Here is a 24,238-nt window from a genome sequence, read left to right as displayed (position 1 = left end):
GCTATCTAAGGATGGTACTATAGAACGCCACCTCAAGGTAGGCCTAGTGGCGCCATCTCTTGGTCAGGCCGGAAACTTATCAATCCACCCTCGTACTTTTAAAGGTCCAGGAAGCGCGTTTAAATGGTCTGAGGGCTTTAAAATATCCTTTCCGAAATTGAAATAAGAATACGATCATGAATAACAAGCAGAGAGGCTATCTCAATAGAATAGCCGACACTCATGGGTCCTTTTTTAAGCTTTAGGATTAAAATTTAGAAATACATTTTTTTTAACTTCATAGTTAACAGTCTAAAACATAGTAATTCGGAATCTACGGGTTTCGATGACTTCAGATATTTGACTTTTTTTTTAATGCTTAAAATTGGAATTAATAGAACGTTTCTCGTAAATGGAATGAGATATGCCAAAAAAGACAACATTTTCGAATTCAAATAGAAAGTTGTATATCAGTATATAAGTTATAATTATAAATAAGTATAATGAGAACATTCATCAATTAAAAAAAAAGTGTTAATAATTTGAAGAGAAATTTAAAAACGGAGATCGGATTAGCCACGACCAACTACTGTAAATAACTCTGCCCGCCCGGTACGTGACGAATACAAAAGGAACATTATATTACCGTCGCACCACTCTTAAAACGACCACTAAAAGGATCTTAAAAAGGACCCAAATCTATCAAACTATCTCCGAGACTATTTTGTTTCAAATCGACTTTGTTTATAGACTCAAATGGGCCAAGCTATTTCGCTAAAGAAAACTCAGACATTTCTTTCGGTAGGGTAACACAAATTTAGAGATATTGCAATTCCGTTCAATTTTTTGAAATTCTATGAAATTCTATGAAATTCTATGAAATTCTATGAAATTCTATGAAATTCTATGAAATTCTATAAAATCTATTTATATACTTTGGAATGTTTAGAAATCTCTTAAAACCCTTTAAAATTCCGTGGTATTGAAAAACTTGTAACATACTTAAGGGCATGTGATACTTAGAAAATTGTCGATTTTACCAGTTTTAAATTTCCCCGGCCTTTTTTCTAGAATAATAAATATTTTGTCTTAAAAATTTGGGAAATGATCGCGAACATGCTAATGGACGTCCCCAAACACTTTTTTTGTGTTTTTTTTTTAATCAAAAAATTTTTGATATTGCTAACAACGTGCGTGTATATTTCGAGGTTATGTGTGTTACAATTCACCCAAGAGTTGCTTCCAAACTACACAAAATTTTGGCCGAAAACTTTGAACTTACTTCATAAATAATTTCCAGATTATCGGAAAGGCAGAGATGAAAAACGACGATACCTCAAAATAATGCATATGCATAAAATTTTTATTTAGCACAATAAATTTTTTTTGTTATTATCCCTCATAAAAGAGTCTGGGGACGTCCTTTATGATATTTTATAGTATCTCCGAAATCAGTTTTAAAAAATTTTCATTCTTGTGGAAAAAAGCCGGAGAAACTGTAAGTATCATATGCCCTTAAAAATGAGTCCGGGGACATCCGTTATGATATTTTATAGCATCTCCGAAATTCCGTTTTTAAAAATTTTCATTTTTGTGGAAAAAAGCCGGGGAAACTGTAAGTATCACATGCCCTTAAGTATCGCATGAAATCATTTGAAATCCCGTGACTTATTTTGAAATATTTCAAAATCTCTTGAAAACTCAAGAAAATTGCAGAAATCCATTTAAAATCTGTCGAAATACAGTAAAATCTTTGAAAATCTGATTGATCTCCTTGAAGCCCCTTAATATCTTGTAAAATCCCTTGAAAAATTGAAATCCTCTCTGATTCACTAAGTCATTTCTTCAAATTCTTAAAATCTTTTAAAATCATTAACAAATTTTGAAATCTTTCGTAATCATTTCCAATTGTTTGAAATACTTTTAAAATCTTGTAATCCCTTGAAATATTCTGAAATTCCACGAGATCTTATAAAATCCCTAAGAATCTTTGGAAATCTCGTTTAATTTCGTAAAATTTTTGTAATTCTTTAAAATACTTTCTAGTCCCTTGAAATACCTTTAAATCCCTTAAAATCTGTTGAAATACTTTCAAATCTTTCGAAATCCCTTGAAATCTCGTTTACAGTGAAAATAATTGATATATTTTTGTACATATATAAAGAGTAAAAAATAAAACATATTACGTAAGAAGGGGGGTCATAGAAATCTTACGAATCCTTTAAATGGGGGGGGGGGTCAAAAATGTCAAAAATCATCCTTACGTAATTAATGGACATTCCCATATGAGAATTTTGAAAGGATACACAATTGACATGGTTGCAGGACCTGTTCTGACAATGTTGCACCAGGCACTTTTAAATTATAAGGCTTGATCGGTTTTGGAACTGTTACAGCAGTATGATGAATCACAGCACCATCGCTTACGCCAACGGAAGTCAGCATAATATCAAATACCATTGAAGTCTGCAAAAATTATTTCGATTAGCAAAAGTTGAAAAAAAAATCAAAATTTATTTATAGAAATAGAGGCTTACTTTCGACGCCTGATGGTGAACAATGATTAAATTATCTACAACATTAATAGCGAACCTCCCACTCATTTCGAGCCTCAGAATATAAGTCTTCTTGATGGTCACCATTCTGCAATAATATACAATTGAAAATCCTAGTCAATGAGTATAAGTAATTGATTTTTCACTAATCAATTTGTAATATTCTCTGGCGTTTAATATTCAAGGTCCAGCATTTTAAACTTGTTTTTAGCATAGAATCTTTTATAAAGGGAATAAGATAAGTTTATATTAAAATTGGTAATTTTTTAATTTATTTACTTATTTCAAACAACACAGATGACTTTTCTACCATTAGAGATAAATTTTCAATCTAGAAGGACAAACTTTTAATAAAAAAGTTGAATTTTTAACCAAAAAAGATGACTTTATAAATGATCCGTTCAATTTTCAATAAAGTAGTTCAATTTTTAACAACATTGTTGAATTTTAAACTAATCAATAGGCGAGTTTTCAAACAAAACAAAAATAAACTTAACGAAAAAAAATTTATAATTTTAATTAAATCATCGAATTTTTTAGAAGCCTGTTGAATTTTCCACAAAAAAATATCAATTTTCATTTAAAAAACAATAAACAATTTTCTGTTCAAATAGACGAATATTCAACGAAACAGTACAATTTTCTATCAAAAAAATGATTTTTAAACCAAATACTTAAATTTTGAATAAAATAATTAAATTTTAAACAAAATATTTCAATTTTCAACCTACCAAGATGTGTTCTCAACGAAATAATGTAATAATTGATATTTCAACCAAACAAAAAAAAACTAAATTTCTATCAAAAGAGATTAATTTTTAAATAAAGAGTTGAATTTTCAACAAAAAAGTCTATTTTTTGCCAAAATAGACGTATTTTCAACTAAATAGCCGGACTTTCAACTAAAAATATAAATTTTCAATCAAAATGGTGAATTTTCTAACCAAAATGGCGAATATTCTGTAAAATAGTCGAATTTTCAACGAAAAAGGTAATTTTGAACCAAACAATTGCATTATTAACTAAAAAAGAGGATATTTTAAACCAAGATAAATAGTTTTCTACCAAAAAGACGAACATTCAACTAAAAAAGATCAATTCTCAACCAAAAAATATTAATTAAAAACAAAGAAAAAAAAACGAATTTTCAACAAAATAGATCAATTTTAATCAACCGCGGAAATGAACCTTGAACTAAAAAAAAAAATTTAATAAAATCGTTAATCTGTGATACATTTAGTTAAATTTTTAATTAACAAAGATCAATTTTACACAAAATATTTCAACTTTCCACTCAAGAAATGAATTTTCAACTAAAATGATATACCTTTAACTGGAAAAGTCAAACTTTTAGTTCAAAAAATTAATTTTTAACAAGAAAAAAACTAATTTTCAACCAGATAGATGAATTTTCAAATAAATTAATAAACCTTCCACAAGAAATTACTTTTTCAGAAAAGTAGTTCAACTTTCAACCAAGTAGTTTAATTTTCAACCTAAAAATATGAATTTGTAATGAATAATCTGATAGTAGATATGAGTTTTCGAATAAATAGTTAAATTTTCAACCAAGAATTATTTATGTTGAATTCTCAACACAAAAATATGAACTGTCATCAAAAAGTTAATTTTCTATCAAAATAGTTCAAGTTTCAACCCAAAAGGATGAGTTTTCCACAAAACAGTTCAATTTTCAACCAAATAATAAAAATTTCAAATAAAAATATAATATTCAGGAGGAAGAAGATGCAAAAAACAAGAAATATAAATACAAGGCAAATCAATTACTGAAAAGAATATTATATCTGGGTAGCTGCAAACCTCATTTTTTAAGTTTCCTAACTTTTCCCAGAGCAATTTTTAATTGTTCCTGGCCATTAATTTTTAAAGAACACAATCTAATCTTCTAAATTTTTAATAATATTTTTTATAAATGAAATAAAACAATTTCAATTTAAAATTTTTTAATTTAATATTCTAAATAGTTATTTAAAGTGTCTCTTATTGAAATTCCCTGATAGATTATATCATTAATTAATTTTAAATTAAAATGTTAACTTTAGGCAATTTAAATATAAATTTAAGAAGCTTTTAAAAATAAGAAAATGTTCACAACTGCAGGTATTTTGGATGGTTTTTAGAACCTTCTCAGGAAATTCTATCAATATGTTTCTAGACTTTTTTAGATTTTTCTAGGTTTTCTAGACTTTTTTTGAAAAGCCAAACCTTTTTCAGGTCTTCCAGGCAAACTTAAATAAAAATTCACTTAATTAATTAGGAACTTACTTATGAACAGTATATACATAAACGAATGCCGATCCCACTGATCGATTAATTCCGGGTTGATGACGCAAAACAATTATACAGGGCGTTCCATACAAAACAGCCAATGCCACATCTCTTTCCGAAACAGCAAGTTTTCCCGGTTTCGTAGTTCCCGCTTCCACTGAAAAGATCCTATTACGAAAAATGCTCAAGGGAGTGCAGTAGATAATTTAAAAAAAATAGTTATAAAATCCACTTACTTTCAAACTTAGTTATCTTCTGCAAGTTTCCCGGTGTTATATGTAGAGCTTGCATTTGATTGCCTGCGGTTCCCGAAGAGAGGAGAACTAGATAACTGCGTGGACAGAATACAAACCAGTGGACAGATAAGCTCAAAGATTTCAGAGCTTTTGTGCCACGTTTTTCTGGTACTACCTATACAATAAAATAAAAATATCAGACTTCTATAAATTCAATATAGTGCAAGAGAAGCATAAATTTGAATAAAAATAGTGTGGTCCAGAAACTTTATTTTCAAAATGCCCTGACTTTTCCCTGATTATTTTTGCCTTTTTCCTGATCGTTAGTATCGAAAGACAAAAATTCTATTCTTGTAACATTTTTAATATAGAATCTTTTAAAAATCGAATACGAACATTTTTAACCCTTAAAGTGCATTGTGGTATCTGATACCCCAAGAAATTTTCAAATTCTTATAAACCATACTTAATTAGAAAAAATTGAGTAAGTGTCCCCATCTAGTTTTAGTTGGAGCATACTGCGTCAAGCGTCAGTTTGCTAGCTGTAGCTGCTGAAAGTGGAGGTGAAAAAATCATGCGGTTAAAATAAATATCTTTTTTGAAAGCACCCATGTTGCAATATATTTTTTTATAAAAGCAAACTATTTCAAAAGTATAGTAATAAATTTTCAGGTTAAAATAATTAAAATTGCGTGAGTTATGAATTTTGTAAGTAAAAAATCAATTTTTTCACTTTTTTTCAATAATTTTTTTAACAAACTTAAAATGAATAAATGGCTATAAAATCAACTCTACCTTATAAAAGATATCTTAAACTATATCGGATAATTTTATTGTGACAAAATACTCAATAGGGGTCAAAGAATATATGATTAAATAGACTGGGGTCTATAACACCCACGATGCACTTTTCCGTGATTTTTACCATGTATGCACTTTGAGGGTTAATTTCAATGTGTAAATTTTCTCTTTATTATTCTCAGGGCTACCAAAGTTCAATTTATTTGAAAAAAAGTAAATAAACATGATCTACTTAAAACGAAAAAGTGACTAATGTTCTTTAATAATATAACTAATGTTATTTTGAGTTTAAAATAATTCAAAAGAATTCAAATGAACTGAAAAAATTCCATTAATTTCAGTAAAATTGGAGTTAATTTTTAGGAATGTAAGGTAAATGAGAACAATTAAATGATAAACATAGAAATTTAATGTGATTTAGAAGCCAATTCAAGTGAAATGAAAATAATTTAAACATGTGAATAAATTTATTCAATCCAGTAAGTTTGAAAAATGTTTTAAAAAATTAAAGGGAATTCAAAAGGATTTGAGAAAATGCCTATGAATTCAAAGTGAGTTAAAGACTTAAAAATTAATTAAACAAAAACTAAAAATATTTTGAAAAATCAATTGAATTAAGCAGAATTGATTGAATTTATAATAATTAAAGTGAATTCAATACTTTTCACAGAACTCTAGAGGATTCAAGAGAATTGAACAGAATTCATAATAAGATATTCAGAATTGAGGGTACAATATTCCGAAACTAAAAGTTAAGGAAACTAGAAAAATTCAGTAATACTCAATTGACGTAATTATGACATTCCCAAAACTTCATTATTAACATTTTAAATTCTGAACTTTCAAAATCTAAAAATTGAATAAATTCCCGAAATTACCATTTACGCTGGTCAAAAAAAATTATGTCTTTGTTCAATTACGCTTATCATATTCGAAGTACTTTTCAATGCTGAACACGAATCTGGGTTCCGTTTGTTACCATAAGGTCTAGGGCAATTTATATATGCAATTGAAAATTTAAATAAAAAATTGTTTAACCATTTTTGTAAAGGGTGAAAAATATATTGCCGCGCTTACAGCATATCATGTCGATGCGTTTTTTAACACAGTTTGTGTATATCTTCTTACTTTAGCGATATCTATAACAATTTCTGAGATTATCTAAAAAAAAGTGCAAAAAATTTACTCAAATTTCAGTTTACTGTAATTCAGGATATATTCATCATCTTGACATATACTGGTCGATTTTTTCTTAAAGAATGATTATGTGGACAAAATTTGAATTCAGATTATCCTTTTCTGCGATATCTTGAATAATGTGCACCCGCCTTTTTAATTTCCGAAAACTTGGACCTAATACTATTCTTGACATCAGATGTTCAATTGTAGAACATAAGACGATCACTCACATTTTATTCAGAAACACTGATAATGTGATTCATCGACTAATCTTTTAAAACTAGATGAAATTCATAAACAAGTAAGAATGCGATTGATCGTCTTATTTTTTAAAAAGGTATGGAATCCTGAAACAAATATAATTCTTAAATTCTCGAGAATTTAAGTTCAGGTTGTATAACCGAGAATATGACAGAATTTAGGAGAATTTAAAAGAATTTAACAACTTATGATCTTTAACAATATGTTTATTGTTCAGGTTGTATCAGCGGTTGAATATAAATTATTTTATAGCTCAGACATATTGAGAAATTACAGTGTTTCATATACAAATTAAAAAATTTCAAATGTATTAATTTATTTCAAGCAAAAAAAAGTTTTTTCTACTTTAAAAGATAACTCTTTAACAAAATACTGGAATTTTGAACAAAATAACTGAATTTTTAACATAATAGTTGAATATTCAACCCAAAAAGACAAATTGTCAACAAAAAAGTTTCATAGTTTATATTTTAATAAGAAAGGAATGAAATTTATACAGCAAATAAAAGAATTTTAAAACAAAAAAGACGAATTGCCAAAAAATAAAGATTTTTCACTCAAAAAATAAATAAAATGTTATCTAAATTATTGGACTTTCAAACCAGAAGACAAATTTTCTTTACAAAAATTCAATTTTCAAACAAAAATATGACTGTTCAACAAAAAAATAATTTTCCACAAAACCGATGCATTTTTACGGAAAAAAGGATATTTCAAACTAAAAAATAATTGTTTTACAACAAACGAAAAACGCGAATTTTTAAATAAAAAATTTCCATCTTAAAAAATGAAAAAGTTCCATTTTCTGTTAAAAAATTAATTCTGAACAACAAAAAAAGAATTATTTTCCACTAAACAGTTTAATTTTCAATCAGGCATAAGCCTTCAATAAAAAAAATCACAATGTAGTTTAACTTTGATCCAAGTAGTTGAGTTTTCAATCAAAAAAGATTAATTTATAACGAGATAATTAACTATTTAACCAACAAGATAACTTTTTAACTTAAAATATAAATCTTTAACAAAAAAAAAGTAATTTCTTAACAAAGCGATTCAACTAAATGTTTTAAACAAATTAGTTTAATTATCAAGCAAAAAAGAACGATTTTTAATGGAAAAGTTGCATTTCCTTAAAAAAAAATGAAATTTCTTCTATAACCGATGAAGTTTTAAATCAAAAAGATAAGTTTTAGACAATAAAAGTTGATTTTTCTGTTGAAAAATATTTTAGTTGGGTTTTCACGATCAAACTATGGACTTTTTAACAAGAATTAATTTTCTACCAAAAAAAATATAATTTTTAATCCAAAAAGACGAATTTTTTCAACCAAAAAGGGCGAATTTTTAACAAAATTATTAAATTCTCTGTCAAATAGTTGCATTTTTATCCAAAAAAGGTCAATTTTGTACTAAAACAGATGAATTTGTAATAAAAAACAACATTTTTTTTATAAGTGGAACTTTCATCCAGAAAATATTACAGTTCACTTTTCAGCACCAAAATATAAATTTTAAACAAAAAGTAAATTTTCTACGAAATAGATAAATTTTCAAGAAAATAATATAATAGCGTCATTTCTAACCCAACAGTTACATGTTTATTAAAAAAAGATTTAATTTCTGATACCGCACGTAAACTTTAAAATAAAGAAGACGAACTTTTAAAAAAGAGTTGAATTTTCAACGGAAAAGTTAACGAAAAAATGAAACTTTCTATTCATTAAAATAAAGTCTGAGATTCTCATAAATTCTCAGAGAATTTATTTCTCGGTAATATTCTCGTTACCGTTCTCAAAGTAATATAACCGGCTCAGAACTCTACAAACCAATTAGAATGTGAGTGATCGTCGTATGTTTTAGAACTGTATGCAATTCATAAACAAGTAAGAATGTGATTGATCGTCTTAATTTTTAGAAAGGTATGAGATTTAGAAACAAATTAGAATGTGAGTGATCGTCGTATGTTTTAGAACTGTATGAAATTCATAAACAAGTAAGAATATGATTGATCGCCTTATGTTTCAAACAGTTTGAAGTTCATAAACAAGTAAGAATGTAATTGATCTTCTTAATATTTTTTTTTAAATGTATGAGATTCAGAAATAAATTATAATGTGAGTGATCGTCGTATGTTTTAGAACTGTATGAAATTCAGAAAAAGTAAGAATATTATTGATCGCCTTACGTTTTAAAAGAGTTTGAAGTTCATAAACAAGTAAGAATGTGATTGATTGTCTTATTTTTTTTAATATATGAAATTCAAAAACAAATTATAACTGTATGAAGTTCATAGGCAAGCCTTGTGCTTTAGAACTGTTTGAAGTTCATAAACAATTGACTATGTGAGTGCTCGTATTATTTATCGGAAATGTATGGAATTCATAAAAAAGTGAAAATGTGACAGTATGAAATGCAGAAGCGAATGAAATGTGAGTGATCGTCTTATGATCCACATCTGAACATCTGATGCCAAGAACAGCATTAAGGACAAGTTTTCGGAGATCAAAAAAAGAGTGCACATTTTTCAAGATATCTCAAAAACGGATAAGCCGAATAAAAATTTGTTCCAGATAATCATTCTTTATGAAAAAAATCGACCTGTAGTTCATGTCAAAACAGTAAATATATCCGAAATTACAGTGCATCGAAATTTGAGTAAACTTTTCGCACTTTTTTCAGTTCCTTGAGGATATGCCATTTTTATTGATCAGTTTTACCGTATGTTTAAATATCTAAACAAAATTATATTTTATATTTTTATCGGTAAAAATTATGTTTCATTTTACAGGCATACGCGCATAGTTTAAAATTTGAAAGAGCTCTTTGAAATAAAAATTTTTATAATCCCTTGAATTTTATGAAAACCCTAGAACTCCTTTAAAATCAAGTACAACACCTTGAAACATTTAATATCATTTACAATTCCTTTAGAAATGTTTAAATATTTGAAATCCTCTGAAACCCCATAAAATACCATAAATTCATTTAAGATCCCTAGATGTCAGTTAAAATTTTATTCCATTTTCATTACTCCCTAAAGTTCTTTAGATATTCTTCAACATTCCACAAAAACTCTAGAAACCTTTGATATAATTTGATATATTTAAAAGCATTTTAGAATCCATTGAGATTTTTGAAATCTTGAAATTTCTTAGAATCTTTTGAAACACTGCCTGAAGTTCTTTAGAAAATTTTTAAATTCCCTAAAAGCCGTAGAATTTTTTGATACCTTTTGATATATTTCATAATATCTTAGAATCTTGTAAATTATCTTAAAAATGTACAAACCCTTGAAATCCAATACAATTTTGTAAACCATTATATTATTTGGAGATTCTATAAAATCGCGTTGGTCTGGTTAAATACTTACAAGTTCTTTGAAACACTTTGAAATCCTTAAAATATCATAATACAACTTTAGAGAATAAAGAAATAAAAAAATATACGAACAAAAAATGAAAAAAACAAAAAACAAAAATCCTCCTAAAACTTCTTCAAAAATTTTGAAATCCCCTCAAATCTTTTGAAATCTTCAAAATATGGGCGTATTTGGATATTTTGAGTCCTGAGATGGCGGATATGCTATTTTAGTAAATCAGTGAAGAAGATTGAAGACATATTTATAAATAGTAAATGAAAAAATAGTTGCATTAGTAAGCAATTTGCGAAAATAGGGAAATTAGGGGTTTAGAAGTATTTCAAATGAGGAAAATAGGAAATTAGGGGTTGGCAAGTGACAGAAAACTGGGGAAATGAAATAGGAGAAATAAAAATAAGTGAGGAAAAGTAAGGAAAATTATTAGAAATGAGGCTGAGTAGAAAAGTGACGATTGGGGAAGGGAAATAGGGGACTTTGACTAATTTTTTTTTAACTAGTAGCACAATAATTGCCATGTAAACTTGTGAAAATTCTGCATTTAGTTATTTGTTTATTACTTACGAGAAATAATTCTACTCCATGATCAGTGACGAATAAAATTTCATTTCCGTGGGTCCAGACAAAGCCTAAAATGGAGGCATTCTTTTTACAAGACAGCGAATATTCAACGCCGTCCAAGACCGCGGAGGAGGAATAATTAACGAATTCTACTGAAGAGGTGCTTCGTTGGATTGCTAGGATATTCATGTCCGGTGAGAATTTAATGGAAATTATCGGACCCTTGTCATCCATTCGAAAACTTATATCCTGGGATGGTCCTTTAACGAGAACGCCCGTAACTCCACCTGAGCGGATAGCAAAAACCTAGAAAAAAATGAGTTTTCACACTTTTAAGAAATAAAACTATTTTTCAAGTTACAGAGATCACAATGGTTCAATTTTTTAGGTTTGATTTTTTAAATTATTAGGTTTAGATTATTTGAGGTAAAAGAGCTGAGATTTTTCTCCAGAGAGAGGAATTTAAAGCAGATTTTATTTATTACTACAATCTTTTTATATTCATTAATTTAAAACTTCAAAAGATTTTAAATAATTTAATATAAAGATTTTTTAAGATTTTGAAGAGAAAAAAATGGAAGTTTTTTAACAATTTTGAAAGGTTTTAAGATAATAAAATTTGTACACTTCTAATTTTTTGATACATTTACGATATTACTTACCTTTTTGACAACTATTTCAACTATTTGAGAAAAAAAACATAAAGCAATTCTTGCCCTACATTTAAAAAGTTGTTTTTTCAACAAAAAAATCCATCAATTCTAGTTAAAGGAATGTGTGTCGTGCCTTATTTTGTATATTTACTAATGTGAATAAGTGCACGCTATGAGCGTGTAGTTTTTACATTCAATGGATAAATAATTGTTCCTAAAAACCACAATTTCTAATTAATATTTTTTTCTAAGTTTATTTTTTATTTTTTGATGAGGCTAAATAAATATAAGTTTGCTAGTATTCAAATATTTTTTAATTTTGTTGCTATTTCAAATGAATATTGAAACAAAAAAATTTATTTTCAATTTAATAGTTGAATTGTTAAACAAAAAGATGAATTTTCAACGAAAAATGTAGTGGTTTTGATATTGCAACCGAAAAGTTTTTAATTAACTATTTTATTCTACAAAAATACGAGTTTTCAAAAAATTGTTGAATTTTCCACCAATAAGAATCTTCAGTCACGAAACATAAAAAAATTGAACTTAATTGTAATTTGAGGCGAAAAATAATGTTTAAGACAAAATAGAAATTTGGAATAACTATTTATTTTTAAGTTTATTTGTTTTCAAGGTTATATCAATATAATTTTCCTAGGATCCTTGAGAAAACTGAAAAATATTTTTGAAGATTTGAGATATGCCGAAAAAGTATCTAGAAAATGTTAAAGAAAGTGTTTTTTTGTTTTGCAGGATTTTACCAAGTTTCACGAAAAATTCGAGTCAGCCTAAGATATTTAGAACCTGTAGTAGGTTGAAATAAAATTAAATCTTTTAAAAACTTCTAAAATTCCTGAATAAATTTTTATCTAAATCTTCTTAAATAATGCCTTGTAAAATATTTGAAAAGTTTCAAAATTTTATTTCTAAATCTTAACAAATCTACATGAAGACTTACATTTTTTTGAAATCTATAACCTTTATATCTATTTCTAATTTTTTTGTTCAAAACTTTTAAATACTTTTTTTCAAATTTTGGAAATATTTCGAAACGATTAAAAATCTGTTAAAATAATATTTTAAGATTATTTCTGCAAAATAAAAATCATTAAAAATTTTCCCATTAATCTTCAGAAATATTTTTTAGAATCTTAAAATGTTAAAAAAATGTTGAAGGCTTCCAAATTAATTATTTTTTTGATTAATTTTAAATTACAAATAATTTTCTACATTCTTTTTCGAAATTTTATAAAATTATTTCATATGTTTTGAAATATTTTTCAATTTTCTCTTAATATTAATTTTTCAACAGAACAAAAAAATAATTTAAAATGTTCTCAGAAATTTTCAGAAAATTTGCTTAATCTCTTGAAATGTTTTAAAATTCTTAAAAACTGTCTTTTCCAAAATTGAGTGTAGATTATGTATTAAAAGTTCTGTAATGTGAAATCGTTATATGTTATTTGTTAGATCGAAATTTTTTTCTTTTTTTTAATTAAATATAAAAAAAAGGTAGACTGTTCGTTCACAAGAATTTATCGAATTTTTTCAAAAACTATATTTTAATTGCAGAACAAGTATTTCTTAAATTATTTTTTCCAATACTATACATTTTTAGCAATAAAGTAAGTAATATTTCCTCAAAGTTTCGTCAATTTAAAAAAAATTAGGAATTAATTTGACTTCTTAATCTCAACTTTATCAAAAAATCGCAACTATAAGGAAGTTAATTCACAACTTTAAATGTTCTGTTTATCTCGAATAAAATTTGAAGGTCACATGACACATGTAAATATTTATTATTAGATCAAGCAAAGATAGGATATCATTTGATCGCAAAAAAAATATAATTTCCCGAGTCAAGGTTTTGGAAAATCTAAAAACAAATTTTTAATCTGTTTAAATAGCTTTGAACATTTTTCTGAACACATCTCCACTTTTTACTGGTAAAAATACATTAGAAATAATTCAAAAAGATCAAAGATTAAAAAATCAATAATACAAAATAATGAAACATACTCATATTTCATATTTTTTTAAATGTATTTTTATCAGTAGATATATTTGGCTTCATTATTCTGGTCAATTTTTTAATTTTTTTTATTATAGCATCCTAAACTGTCCAAAGTATTTTTCTAAGTAAGATACAAACAAATGATTTAGAGCTTTTATTTTTTTGTTTCCTTATGAATTTAACATTGTTTTTGAAACGTATTATCATCAGTGGAATATTCTCAGATATTCAAAACCTTTTTTTATTTTAGATTAAAAAAATTATAGCATAAAAAATAGAAATTAAAAAAATTATTATTCACGAAAATAACAAAATTATGAATATACTATTTTCAATTAAAAGTGTTTTAGTGGATTTCTAAAATTAAAGGGGAGGAGGTAGATAAAAAGGGGGACGAGTTGTGATTCCTGAAGGTTGGGTTTAATTTTTTAAATCTTTAGTTACGAATTTCAAAGATCTATAACTACAATTTTACAATTTTCAGTTTAGGTGTTCAAATTAAAATTTACAAGGAGTACTATTTTTTTAATCTCTGGAATAAAATGATACAAACCTGTTGTTTCGAGTCATCGAAGAAAACATTGGTGAGACAACTCACTGACTCGAATCTTATAGGGTCTGTTGACAATTGTAAATAATAATCATCGCCAGGTTCTTGCTCCACGGTTTCCATTTTTATGGTTAAACCGAAGACTTTCTGGGATCTAAGACAATTTTCCCTGATGATACCGCATAAATCCACGCAATTTCTGTAAGCAGAAGGATTAAAAATATTGTCGGATATATATCAGTCCCCTTAGTACAAAAATAATTTCTTTTTCTAATCTTTTTTTAATTTCAAACATAATAATCTTTGTTCCTAAATTTTTAGTCACTCAAACCTTAACAAATTTCAACCTATTTCTCGGTATTCCCGATCAAAAATAACATTTTTCCCGATACTAATTCTGTTATTATATAAATTTTGAAGAAAAAAAAACATTTTAGAACTTCAAGGTAAAATATACACTTTATATTATTGTTAAAGTGATTTCAGACTTCACAGACAAAAATGATATCCATTCAGGGGAGATAGGGTGATTTTTCAAAAATAATAGGGGAATAATAGAGGAGGAAATGATTTTAAATTCCTAGGATTTTAAATTCCTAGGATTTCAAGTCGAAATACATTGCCTTTTTAACATAGTAGTTGAATTTTCAACAAAAAATATTAATTTTCAACCAGAGTTGAAGCTATAGTTTTTCTAGCTAAGAAGTTGAATGTTTTAAAAAACATTTGACTTTTGAACCCTAAAAGATGAATTTTCAACAAAATATTTGAATTTGCAAGATACAAAGATGAATCAACAAACAAATGCTTGAATTTTCAAATAAAAAATATTAAACTTCAACCCAAAATATTTGCAACTTTTCGAGAAAAAAAAATGCATTTTCAATCAAGAAATACGAAGGTTGATTAAAACAGTTAAATTTCCAACAAAAGAATGAAATTTGAATTCAAATAGTAAAACTTGTAATCAAAAGAGCAGAATTCTGGACTGGATATATGATTTATATATTTTTCAGTTTAAAAAACTTAACTTTTGACCATAAAAGATGAATTTTCAAACAAAACAAATTACCAAAAATGCGACTTTTCAATCCATTTTGTCAATCCAATTCACAAAAGAGTGGCATTTTCAACCAAAAAATATGTATTTTCAATAAAAAAAGAAGATCGTTCATTAAAACAGTTAAAACAAAAGTATGACATATTAATTCAGATAGTAAAACTTGTAATCAAAAGAGCTGAATTCTGGACTGGAAATTTGATTTGTATATTTTTCAGTTAAAAAGACTTGACTTTTGACCCCGAGAGATGATTTTTCAACCAAAAAAGATTACTAAAAGGTGAATTTTCAATCCATTTTGTTAATCCAATAAACAAAAGAGTGGAATTTTCGACCAAAAAATATGACTTTTTAACTAAATTAATTAATTTTCGACAAAATAATTAACTTTACAATCACAAAGTTCATTTTTTTTAACCTAAATTGATGAATTCTGACCTATAAAAATGATAGTAGACTTTTTAAATAAAAGGAATACATTTTTAATCAAAACAGGTGACTTTTTAAGGAAAAAATTAAATTCTTATTACATTTTTTTTTAATTTTTCAATTCTTTTTCAAGAAAAAATGGCAATTTTTTTGATAAAATTGTCGAATTTTCTACAAAATAATTATATTTTCATACAATTCCATTAAAAAAAAATATATATGTATATACATTTTCAACAAAAAAAATTGTCTACCAAATTATGAATTTTCAATTCCAAAGGACGAATTTTCTATTTAAAAATAAGAATGTTGAACAAGATAATAAAATTTTTAACCAAATAGTAGAATTTCTAACCAAAATATATGATTACGGGACCAAAAATATTACCGTAGACGTTTCAGTTAAAAATAATTAACTTTCAACCACGAAAGATGAATTTTCAACCGAAAAGATGACTTTTCTAGCAAAGGGTTAATTTTTAATTTAAAAGAATGAATTTTCTATCCAATAAAGTAAACTTAAAAAAAAAAACAGTTGAGTTTTCGATCAAAAGATGACTTTTAAAGAAAGACGTTTAATTTTCACAAAAATAATTGAATGTTCGACCGAATAATAGCATTTTTAACAACATAAGATGATTTTTGAACCAAAAATATAATAAGAGACTTTTCTTCTGATAAACATAATTAACTTTCAGCCAAAAAGTTACATTTAAAAAAGATTGGAATGTTTTACAAAATTATTAAATTTTTAACTCAATAGTAGAATTTTTAACCAAGAAATATGAACTCTGTGTAAAAAATATTACGGTAGACGTTAGATTAAAAGAATGAACTTTTAACCATAAAAGATGAATTTTCAACCAAAAAGATGAATTTTCTACCAGAAGATTAAATTTTTATCCAAATAGATGAGTTTACTATCAAAAGATTAATTTTTAATCCAAAGATGAATTTTCTATGCAAAAAGACGATCTATAATTGACGAAAACGAAATATTATAGTAGGCTTTTCAATTTTTAAAAATTAACTTTTAAATAAATAAATGTAAGAATATTTTGCCAGATAGAAATTATCATATTAAAGAAATTTTCATCAAAATTAATGGGAAAAGTGTATCAAAAATAATAGAAAACGTCTTTGAAAACTGACAGGTCATAAACCGATGACTTTAAAATCAATATTAAAATTCAAAAATTAAACTTTATGCTAAGTTTTGAATAGGTTTTAAAATTACTCTCAAATTTTTTGTTACAAACTGTTTTCTATTGGAAAATGTTAATTTAATCTCCTCTAACAACAGAAAGTATGATTTTGTTCTAAGTTTTCTATTCAATGAACATACCAACAAAAAAATGACATTTATAGGTTATGTTCTCTTCATATATTCCAATTTTTCCACTATAAACGGCGTTTATTTACAAACAAGATAATTTAAATCCTTTTCTGCATAGAATTAATATCTATATCTATTCTGAAATCGAATTAAGTACTTTTATACTACAGAAAAACTTAGGAGACAAAATGTGAGAGGTTATGTATACTTTGGTTGTGAAAAATTCTATTATAATCACTTGTTAGGTACAAACATAATACGAATGCATTACCTGCAAAGTTTCGGTGATTTATATCCTTTGTTCTCAGCAATTAATTACATTTAAAGGGATTTCGCCATTAAGCTGCGACACTCGACTGCCTTGACAGAACTGTCGAACATCTTAAGGAGGGAGTTTTTTGACATTTCTGACATATTTTTGATGATAAAACCACGTGACTACTGACTCGACAAGAGTCCGTCAGCTAACGCTCCCAAACAAACTAATTAGAACCAATTCCTAACTCCATTTTTTTCTTTAATTTATATAATTAATCGGTTGAGAAGATAACTGCATAACCGACTGTTTACATGCAGAAATACAGGATTGTAAGGACAGCTTAAAGCACCTCAGTTAACAATTTTATTTCTTTATATATATATATTTTTTTTTTTAAATTCTGCAGATTATAAAAAAACAAAGAAAAAAATGAATTTTAAAATTAAAATTATTATTTTAATTTTATTAAATCTCTTAATTATTTATTATCCACTATAGGGACCTATAATTCATCTTTTAGCTAAGTAGTTAAATTTTTAACTAAAAAAGACGAATTCTCAACAAAAGATGTAATGGTTGATATTTAAACAAAAAACGATTTTAATTTTTAATTAAATACAGTTGAATTCGACCAAAAAGGACCAATTTATAACAAAATAAATGAATCCACGACCAAAATAGATTAATTTTTTAATTTGTAGAACTGATCGAATCAGTTAAATTGATAATATTTATATTATCAATAATAATTATTGATAAATTAGAAAGCTTGACATTCACTGATATTAGTACAAAAATATACTGATTCAAATTTATAGAGAATCAAACAGTTGTATTTATAATCAAACAAAAAATTTAATTTCTACGAAAAGAGATGAATTTTCAAGAAAATTGTTTAAAGTTTAACTGAAGAACATTAATCAGTAAAAAATAAAGAGTCACTAGTAAAAATTCAAACTATATAATTCAAATTTATAGAGAACCAAACCGTTGCATTTTTAAACAAAAACGATATTTCATTTAAAAGAAATACGAAAAATGTCAACTAAATTGTTGAAATTTCAAACCAAAAAGACGAATTTTATACAATACAGTAGCATTTTTACCCAAAAATATGAATTTGTAACAATAATGTTATATTTTTAACAAACAGTTAATTTTTCAACCAAATAGACTAATTTTCTTTCAAAAAGATTAATTTTCTACCAAAAAAAAACAATTTTTAACAAACATGTTAGAATTTTTACCAAATAGATAAATATTCAGTAAAAAAAAAGAATTTGAAACAAAGCATTTACAATATCGACCAAAAAGATGTATTTTCTACTATAATAATTAATCCCTCACAAAAAAAGAAAGTAGTTGCATTTTAAAATAAAAAAGATGAATTCTCAATGAAAAACGTCATAGTTGATATTTAAGCAAAAAGATATTTGTATTTTAAATCAGAAATAGTTGAATTCATCTAAAAAGACGAATATTCAATATAATATGGTTGAACCCTCAACCAAAGCCTATTAATTTTCAACCGAACTGTCTCATTTTTAACAAAAAAAGATGATGTTTCAACCAAAGGAGTCAAGCAACAAAATTTGTTGTCAAGAAGGAAAAAAGTCTCTACCAAATTCTTAAATTTTCAAGCAAAAAATTCAAATTTTCTAAAAAGCAGTTGAATTTTCAAACAAATATAATTAATTCCTAACGAAATTGTTCGATTATCATTAAAATAATTAAAAATTGTAACCAAAAACGATTAATTTTCAACTAAAAATACAATTATAAACTTTTAAACAAGAAAAATGAACTTTTATTCAAAAATAGTTGAACTTTCTCGTGATGTGTTCTATTAACGAGAAAAAGGTGAAAAGAGGGGAAAATCGAAAAGTCTTTACAGTTTATTACAGATTTACAGGAATTACAGGAATTTCGGTAATTCATACACACTAAAGAATAATAGTTTGAGTAGACATTAATGTTCATTTTTAATACGTAAGAGCCTTTTCATAATATTTTAATTTTTCCCGCCATAATATTTATAACTTTTTAAATTTGAAACCAGGGAGTTCAAACGTTTTCAGAGTTTAATAAAACTTTTGATTTGGCCAATTTTTTGTTAAGCTTTATAAACCTAAATGTTTTTCTTAAATTTGGAAGCATTAATAAAAAAGGAGCACCTTTTATTAAACTGTTTCATTCCAGTATTTAATTAGTAAAATGAGGTAATTAAATTTTGAAGTTAGAGCTTAGACTTTAATATCCTTCAAAACAACTATTAAAAACAGATTTATATTGTTAAAAACCTTATAATAATATATATAAAGTACTACATTTTTCTAAATTTAAAAATGTTATTTTAAATTTAATAAAAGTATAAATGTACTTTTGAGCGGTAATGTTTAATTGCAAATTTTTCGAAAAATATACACAAAAATGTTTTAAATTATTTTTTATCTACATTTAGGGTAACAAAAACTATCCACTACTGAAAAATCATAAAAATACAAAAGACAAGTTTTCACGGTGAAAAAGAATGCCCCCTCTATTTTCCGGTCATACGCGGAGGTGGGGAGAACGAAACAGCTCGCTCGCCTGACGTCAGAGCCTCGCGTCTCGTGGACCGACCGTCTGGGATGAGTTTAGTTTTGAAAACAAGAAGCCGGCCTTCGTTCGCTCGTCGCAATCGTGTTTTGACTTGATCTAAAATTGATAATAACTATTGCGCGAGTGCAGTTTCCCAGATTGAGCGTACAGAAGTTAGTGCTTTTGGGGTGTTTGTTCCGTGCGTAAAAAATGGATGCCCTGCGAGAGCAAGTGATGATCAACCAATTCATGCTGGCAGCGGGCTGCGCTAGAGAACAAGCCAAACAATTATTACAGGCTGCTCATTGGCAATTTGAGGTGAGAATTCGTCAATCTTGTCTGCAAAACGCTTTCTCGTTTTTCGCGTGTCGCCTTTCTTGGTCGCTTTTTACGTGTAAACAAAGCAAGGAAAATGGCCGCTCAAGCGGCACGGTGCGACTTCTATCCCGTTTCGGCAAAGTTTCGCAGTGTTGGGTGACAATGTGGAGTGTGATAATGCGCACGGCACTGTACCTTCTTTGTTTACGAAACCTCTCCATCGAACGTCAAGTGCCGACGTGCACCATACAAATGTCCATTTTCAATGTTTTGCGTCAATGAGAATCTACGTTGCTCGTGTTTACAAGCCCCATTCATAAAAATCATATATTGTTTCCAAACAGAAAGCACTGTTGACGAGAGGTTTGGGGGAATTTCTTGTGAGGAGCGGGTTGGGTTTGAGCAGTTTTCGATCTGTAGGGAAATTGGGGTGATGAATTTCATTCATGAGAATCGGAAGTCTGCATGGTTGTGGAAGACTTGTTTGTCAACACGCGTGTCACCTTGAAGTGCCATTGTTTTGCTGCAGAGCATTAGCATTTTACACAATTCCTGGGGTATTTAAATTGCGGAATGAGAGAAAATGGAATTGGTATTTTTTGTCTTATTGAGTTCGAATGAACTTTTATTCATTTCTGGACGATCTTAGAGCAATTTGTTATTATTTATAATAATAAATTATTGCAATATCGCCCATATAAAATTTTTTTTACTGTTTTCATTGTTTTCAGTAATTTACCTTTAAATGTCATTGTTTTGCTGCAGAGCATTTTCATTTTACAGGATTTCTGGGGTATTTAAATTAAAGATAGAGGGGAAGTGGAATTGGTATTTTTTATTTTTATGAGTAGAAATTAAATTTTATTAATTTCTGATCAATCTTATACCAGTTTGTTTATGTTATTATTTATTATAATTATGACAACAACGGAATCATTTCTATTGTATTTTTTAACAGTATTTAGAGCAATTTCAAGGTGACCATAGGTCAGCGAAAACTTGTAAGTCATGGAATTTTATTGATCAGGAAAAGTCAGGGATTTTGAAAACAATTTTACATAAGTCAAGGAACTTTAAATAGCTTTTAAGGAAAATAAATTTTCCAATTTTAATTAAAAATTTTTTTATTCTGTTTATAAATGACTATATTAAATATGTTACAATGGCTATTAATTGTTAGACAATACAAAATTTGTCAAGAAAAAATTTAGCGAATTTTGAAAATGAACTTTTACGACTTCTTTTCGATCTTAAATTGAAATATATTAATATTTTGTATAAAATATAACAATTTGAGTTAAAAGTTCTTTTCCATTGATAATAAAAATTCATATTTTCATGTTGGTGATTCACCTGGAATCTTTTGGGATTTAATTAAACTGTTTTAAACTAAAAATTAGATTATTTTTGATAAGATACTTATTATTACATTTTTTTTAATTCTTCTTTTTTGAAAATTGAATTAATTGGTTGAATGTTCAACCCCTAAATTTAACAATCATTTTTTTAACCCTCATAAATTAACTTTTTGTTGAAAATTTTATTTTTCATGTTGAAGATTCAACGTAAAACTTTCATGATTGAATTTAACGGTTTTTTATTAAAAACTAACATCTTTTTTGGACTTCTTCGTTTTAATCGAAAATTCGTGTATCTTTTGTTAAAAATTAATTTTGTAAAATAAATACATAACTATTTCAGTTGATAATTCATGATTTTAGTTGAAAATTGATATCTTTTGTTGAAAATTTCATTATTTTCTGTTGAAAATTCATATTTTTATGTTATAAATTCATCTGAAATCATTCATTATAAAATTCAGCTGTTTTAGACTAAAAATTTTCATCGGTTTTGGTGAGATATCTACTATTACATTATTTGTTGCTAATTCATCTTTTGTTTTTGTTGAAAATTGAACTGCTTGGTTGAAGGTTGGAACGCTTTATTAAAAAATCATTATTTTGTTGAAGATTCTTCTGTTTAATGGAAAATTCGTTTTTTTTTTTTTTTTTTTTTAATTAATTATTTAACCCTAATACGTGACTATTACGGATTACCGTTGACGATTCATCATTTCCGTTGTAAATTTCTTCAGTTACAATTGGACTATTTTATTGAAAATTCGTTTCTTTTTGTTAAAAATTAATTATTATTTTTACTAAAGATATAAAATTTCCGTGTTTGGTTTATAATTGATCTTTTTTAGTTGAAAATTTCGCTGTTGGTTTGAAAATTCATATATTTGATTAAAATTGGTCTTTCAGTTTTTAATGTTTATTATTATTATTATTTTTTTTGATAGAAATTTAATCTCTTTTGATGGAAATTTTATATTTTTTTAGTGGAAATATCAACTCTTATATTTTTGTTGAAAATTCAACTGAATTTTTAAAAATTCGTCTTTTTGGCTTGAAAATTTAACAATTTGGGTCAAATTTTTTAATTGAAGTTTGCTAGTTTTTAATTAAAAATTCGAACATTAAAATACATCTCTGGAGGTTTAAAATTAAACTTTTTGGTTAAAAAATCAACTGTTTTGTCACAAATTCGTCATTTGCTTAAATTTTCTAATATTTGGTTCTAAATGCAACTGTTTGGTTAATAATTAATTTTTTGATCTTGAAAATTCAACTATAATATAATTGGAAATTCATCCGTTTTTGTTTGAAAGTTTGTTCTTTTGGATTGAAAATTAATCTTTTTTTGTTTGGCAATTTGACCATCTGGTTGAAAATTCAACAATTTAGATGAAAATTTAGATATTTTGTTGAAAAGTAATTTTTTCTCGAAAGTTGAACTGTTTTGTTGAAAATTTGCACTTTTGTATTGAAAAATCATCTTCTATGGTAAAACAATTCAATTTTTGTTGTTGAAATAATTAAAGAAATTTGACATTTTTACTTTTAATCGGAAATATTATTGTTTTATCCCTTTTATAAAATATTCTGTGTTTTAAAAAAGTTACAAGGTGAATATACTGGTCCTTGAAAATTAATGTTCAGGGAAGATAAACGATTGGTAAAAAAAAATCAGACGATTTTGAAAATTATGTTTTTTGGAAAACCCTGCATTCTAAAAACAAAGAATTCAAACGTAACATTTTTCAGGTGACCAAATTTCAGCGATTTAAGTTGAACTTTTATCGATGAATTTCAAAAAACAAAAAAGTATATACAGAAAAATTGTCTGAAGAAAAAATGAAACGTAATATCCTTTTGTACTCTTTATTAAATTACGTTTTCTATTCTTAAGGTTCTTAAGGTCAACGCATGTTGTATAAAATGTTGAGGTCGTTTCCATCCACATACGCGGCAAAGTTTATTTCTTTATCTAAGTTTTTAATCGACAATCATCAATTTAAATATTTTTCTCACAAACGATCTGACATTTGTACCTGAAGTCTTTTTTTTTTACTTAATATATTTGTGCTCTCTGATTAATGATTACCACTTTCAATACAAAAAAATTTCCAACAAGATTCAGAATGCTGGACTTGTTTGTATAGATCAAAGGATTAGAATATTTGATCACGTGATGTCCGTGAACTTTTTTGCCTAATGTTGAATGCCATTATTCTGGAGTTAAGGATTAGTCCCGGCTTGAAATCAAGATTAAAGGATTATTCCAATTGTGGATTGAAAATTCATCTTTTCGTAGAAAGCTCATCTGGTTCTGAGTTTGTCTCTGTTCTTTGAAAATCTACCAGGTGTATACATATGAAACCGGTATTGCCATCTAGCGGCCAGTAAGCACACTTGTAGGCACTGTCGGAACTTACCATTTGTGCTAATTGGCGTATTGT

At 26.6% G+C, this 24,238-nt stretch overlaps 2 protein-coding genes across 2 annotated transcripts in view; one reads left to right on the top strand and one right to left on the bottom strand.

Annotated features, from left to right (window-relative positions):
- The window catches only part of LOC117168147 (regulator of MON1-CCZ1 complex), a 30,931-nt gene extending 13,173 nt beyond the window's left edge, over positions 1-17,758 (bottom strand). The window contains exons 1-7 of the mRNA XM_033353570.1: positions 17,551-17,758; positions 14,458-14,653; positions 11,241-11,543; positions 5,060-5,234; positions 4,821-4,980; positions 2,517-2,622; positions 2,286-2,445 (exon numbers count right to left, since the gene is read on the bottom strand). Of these exons, the coding sequence (XP_033209461.1) occupies positions 2,286-2,445; positions 2,517-2,622; positions 4,821-4,980; positions 5,060-5,234; positions 11,241-11,543; positions 14,458-14,577 (1,024 nt within the window). The 5' untranslated portion in view covers positions 14,578-14,653; positions 17,551-17,758. The remainder of the gene's footprint in view (positions 1-2,285; positions 2,446-2,516; positions 2,623-4,820; positions 4,981-5,059; positions 5,235-11,240; positions 11,544-14,457; positions 14,654-17,550) is intronic.
- A 2,362-nt stretch (positions 17,759-20,120) lies between these two features.
- Positions 20,121-24,238, top strand: part of LOC117167283 (UBA-like domain-containing protein 2) — a 66,098-nt gene continuing 61,980 nt past the window's right edge. The window contains exon 1 of the mRNA XM_033352102.1: positions 20,121-20,436. Within this exon, the coding sequence (XP_033207993.1) occupies positions 20,329-20,436 (108 nt within the window). The 5' untranslated portion in view covers positions 20,121-20,328. The remainder of the gene's footprint in view (positions 20,437-24,238) is intronic.

The sequence above is a fragment of the Belonocnema kinseyi genome, chromosome 2 (genome assembly GCF_010883055.1).
Source record: "Belonocnema kinseyi isolate 2016_QV_RU_SX_M_011 chromosome 2, B_treatae_v1, whole genome shotgun sequence".
NCBI lineage: Eukaryota > Metazoa > Arthropoda > Insecta > Hymenoptera > Cynipidae > Belonocnema > Belonocnema kinseyi.
Note: the sequence above shows the minus strand (reverse complement) of the source record. Positions and strands in the feature narration are given on the sequence as shown.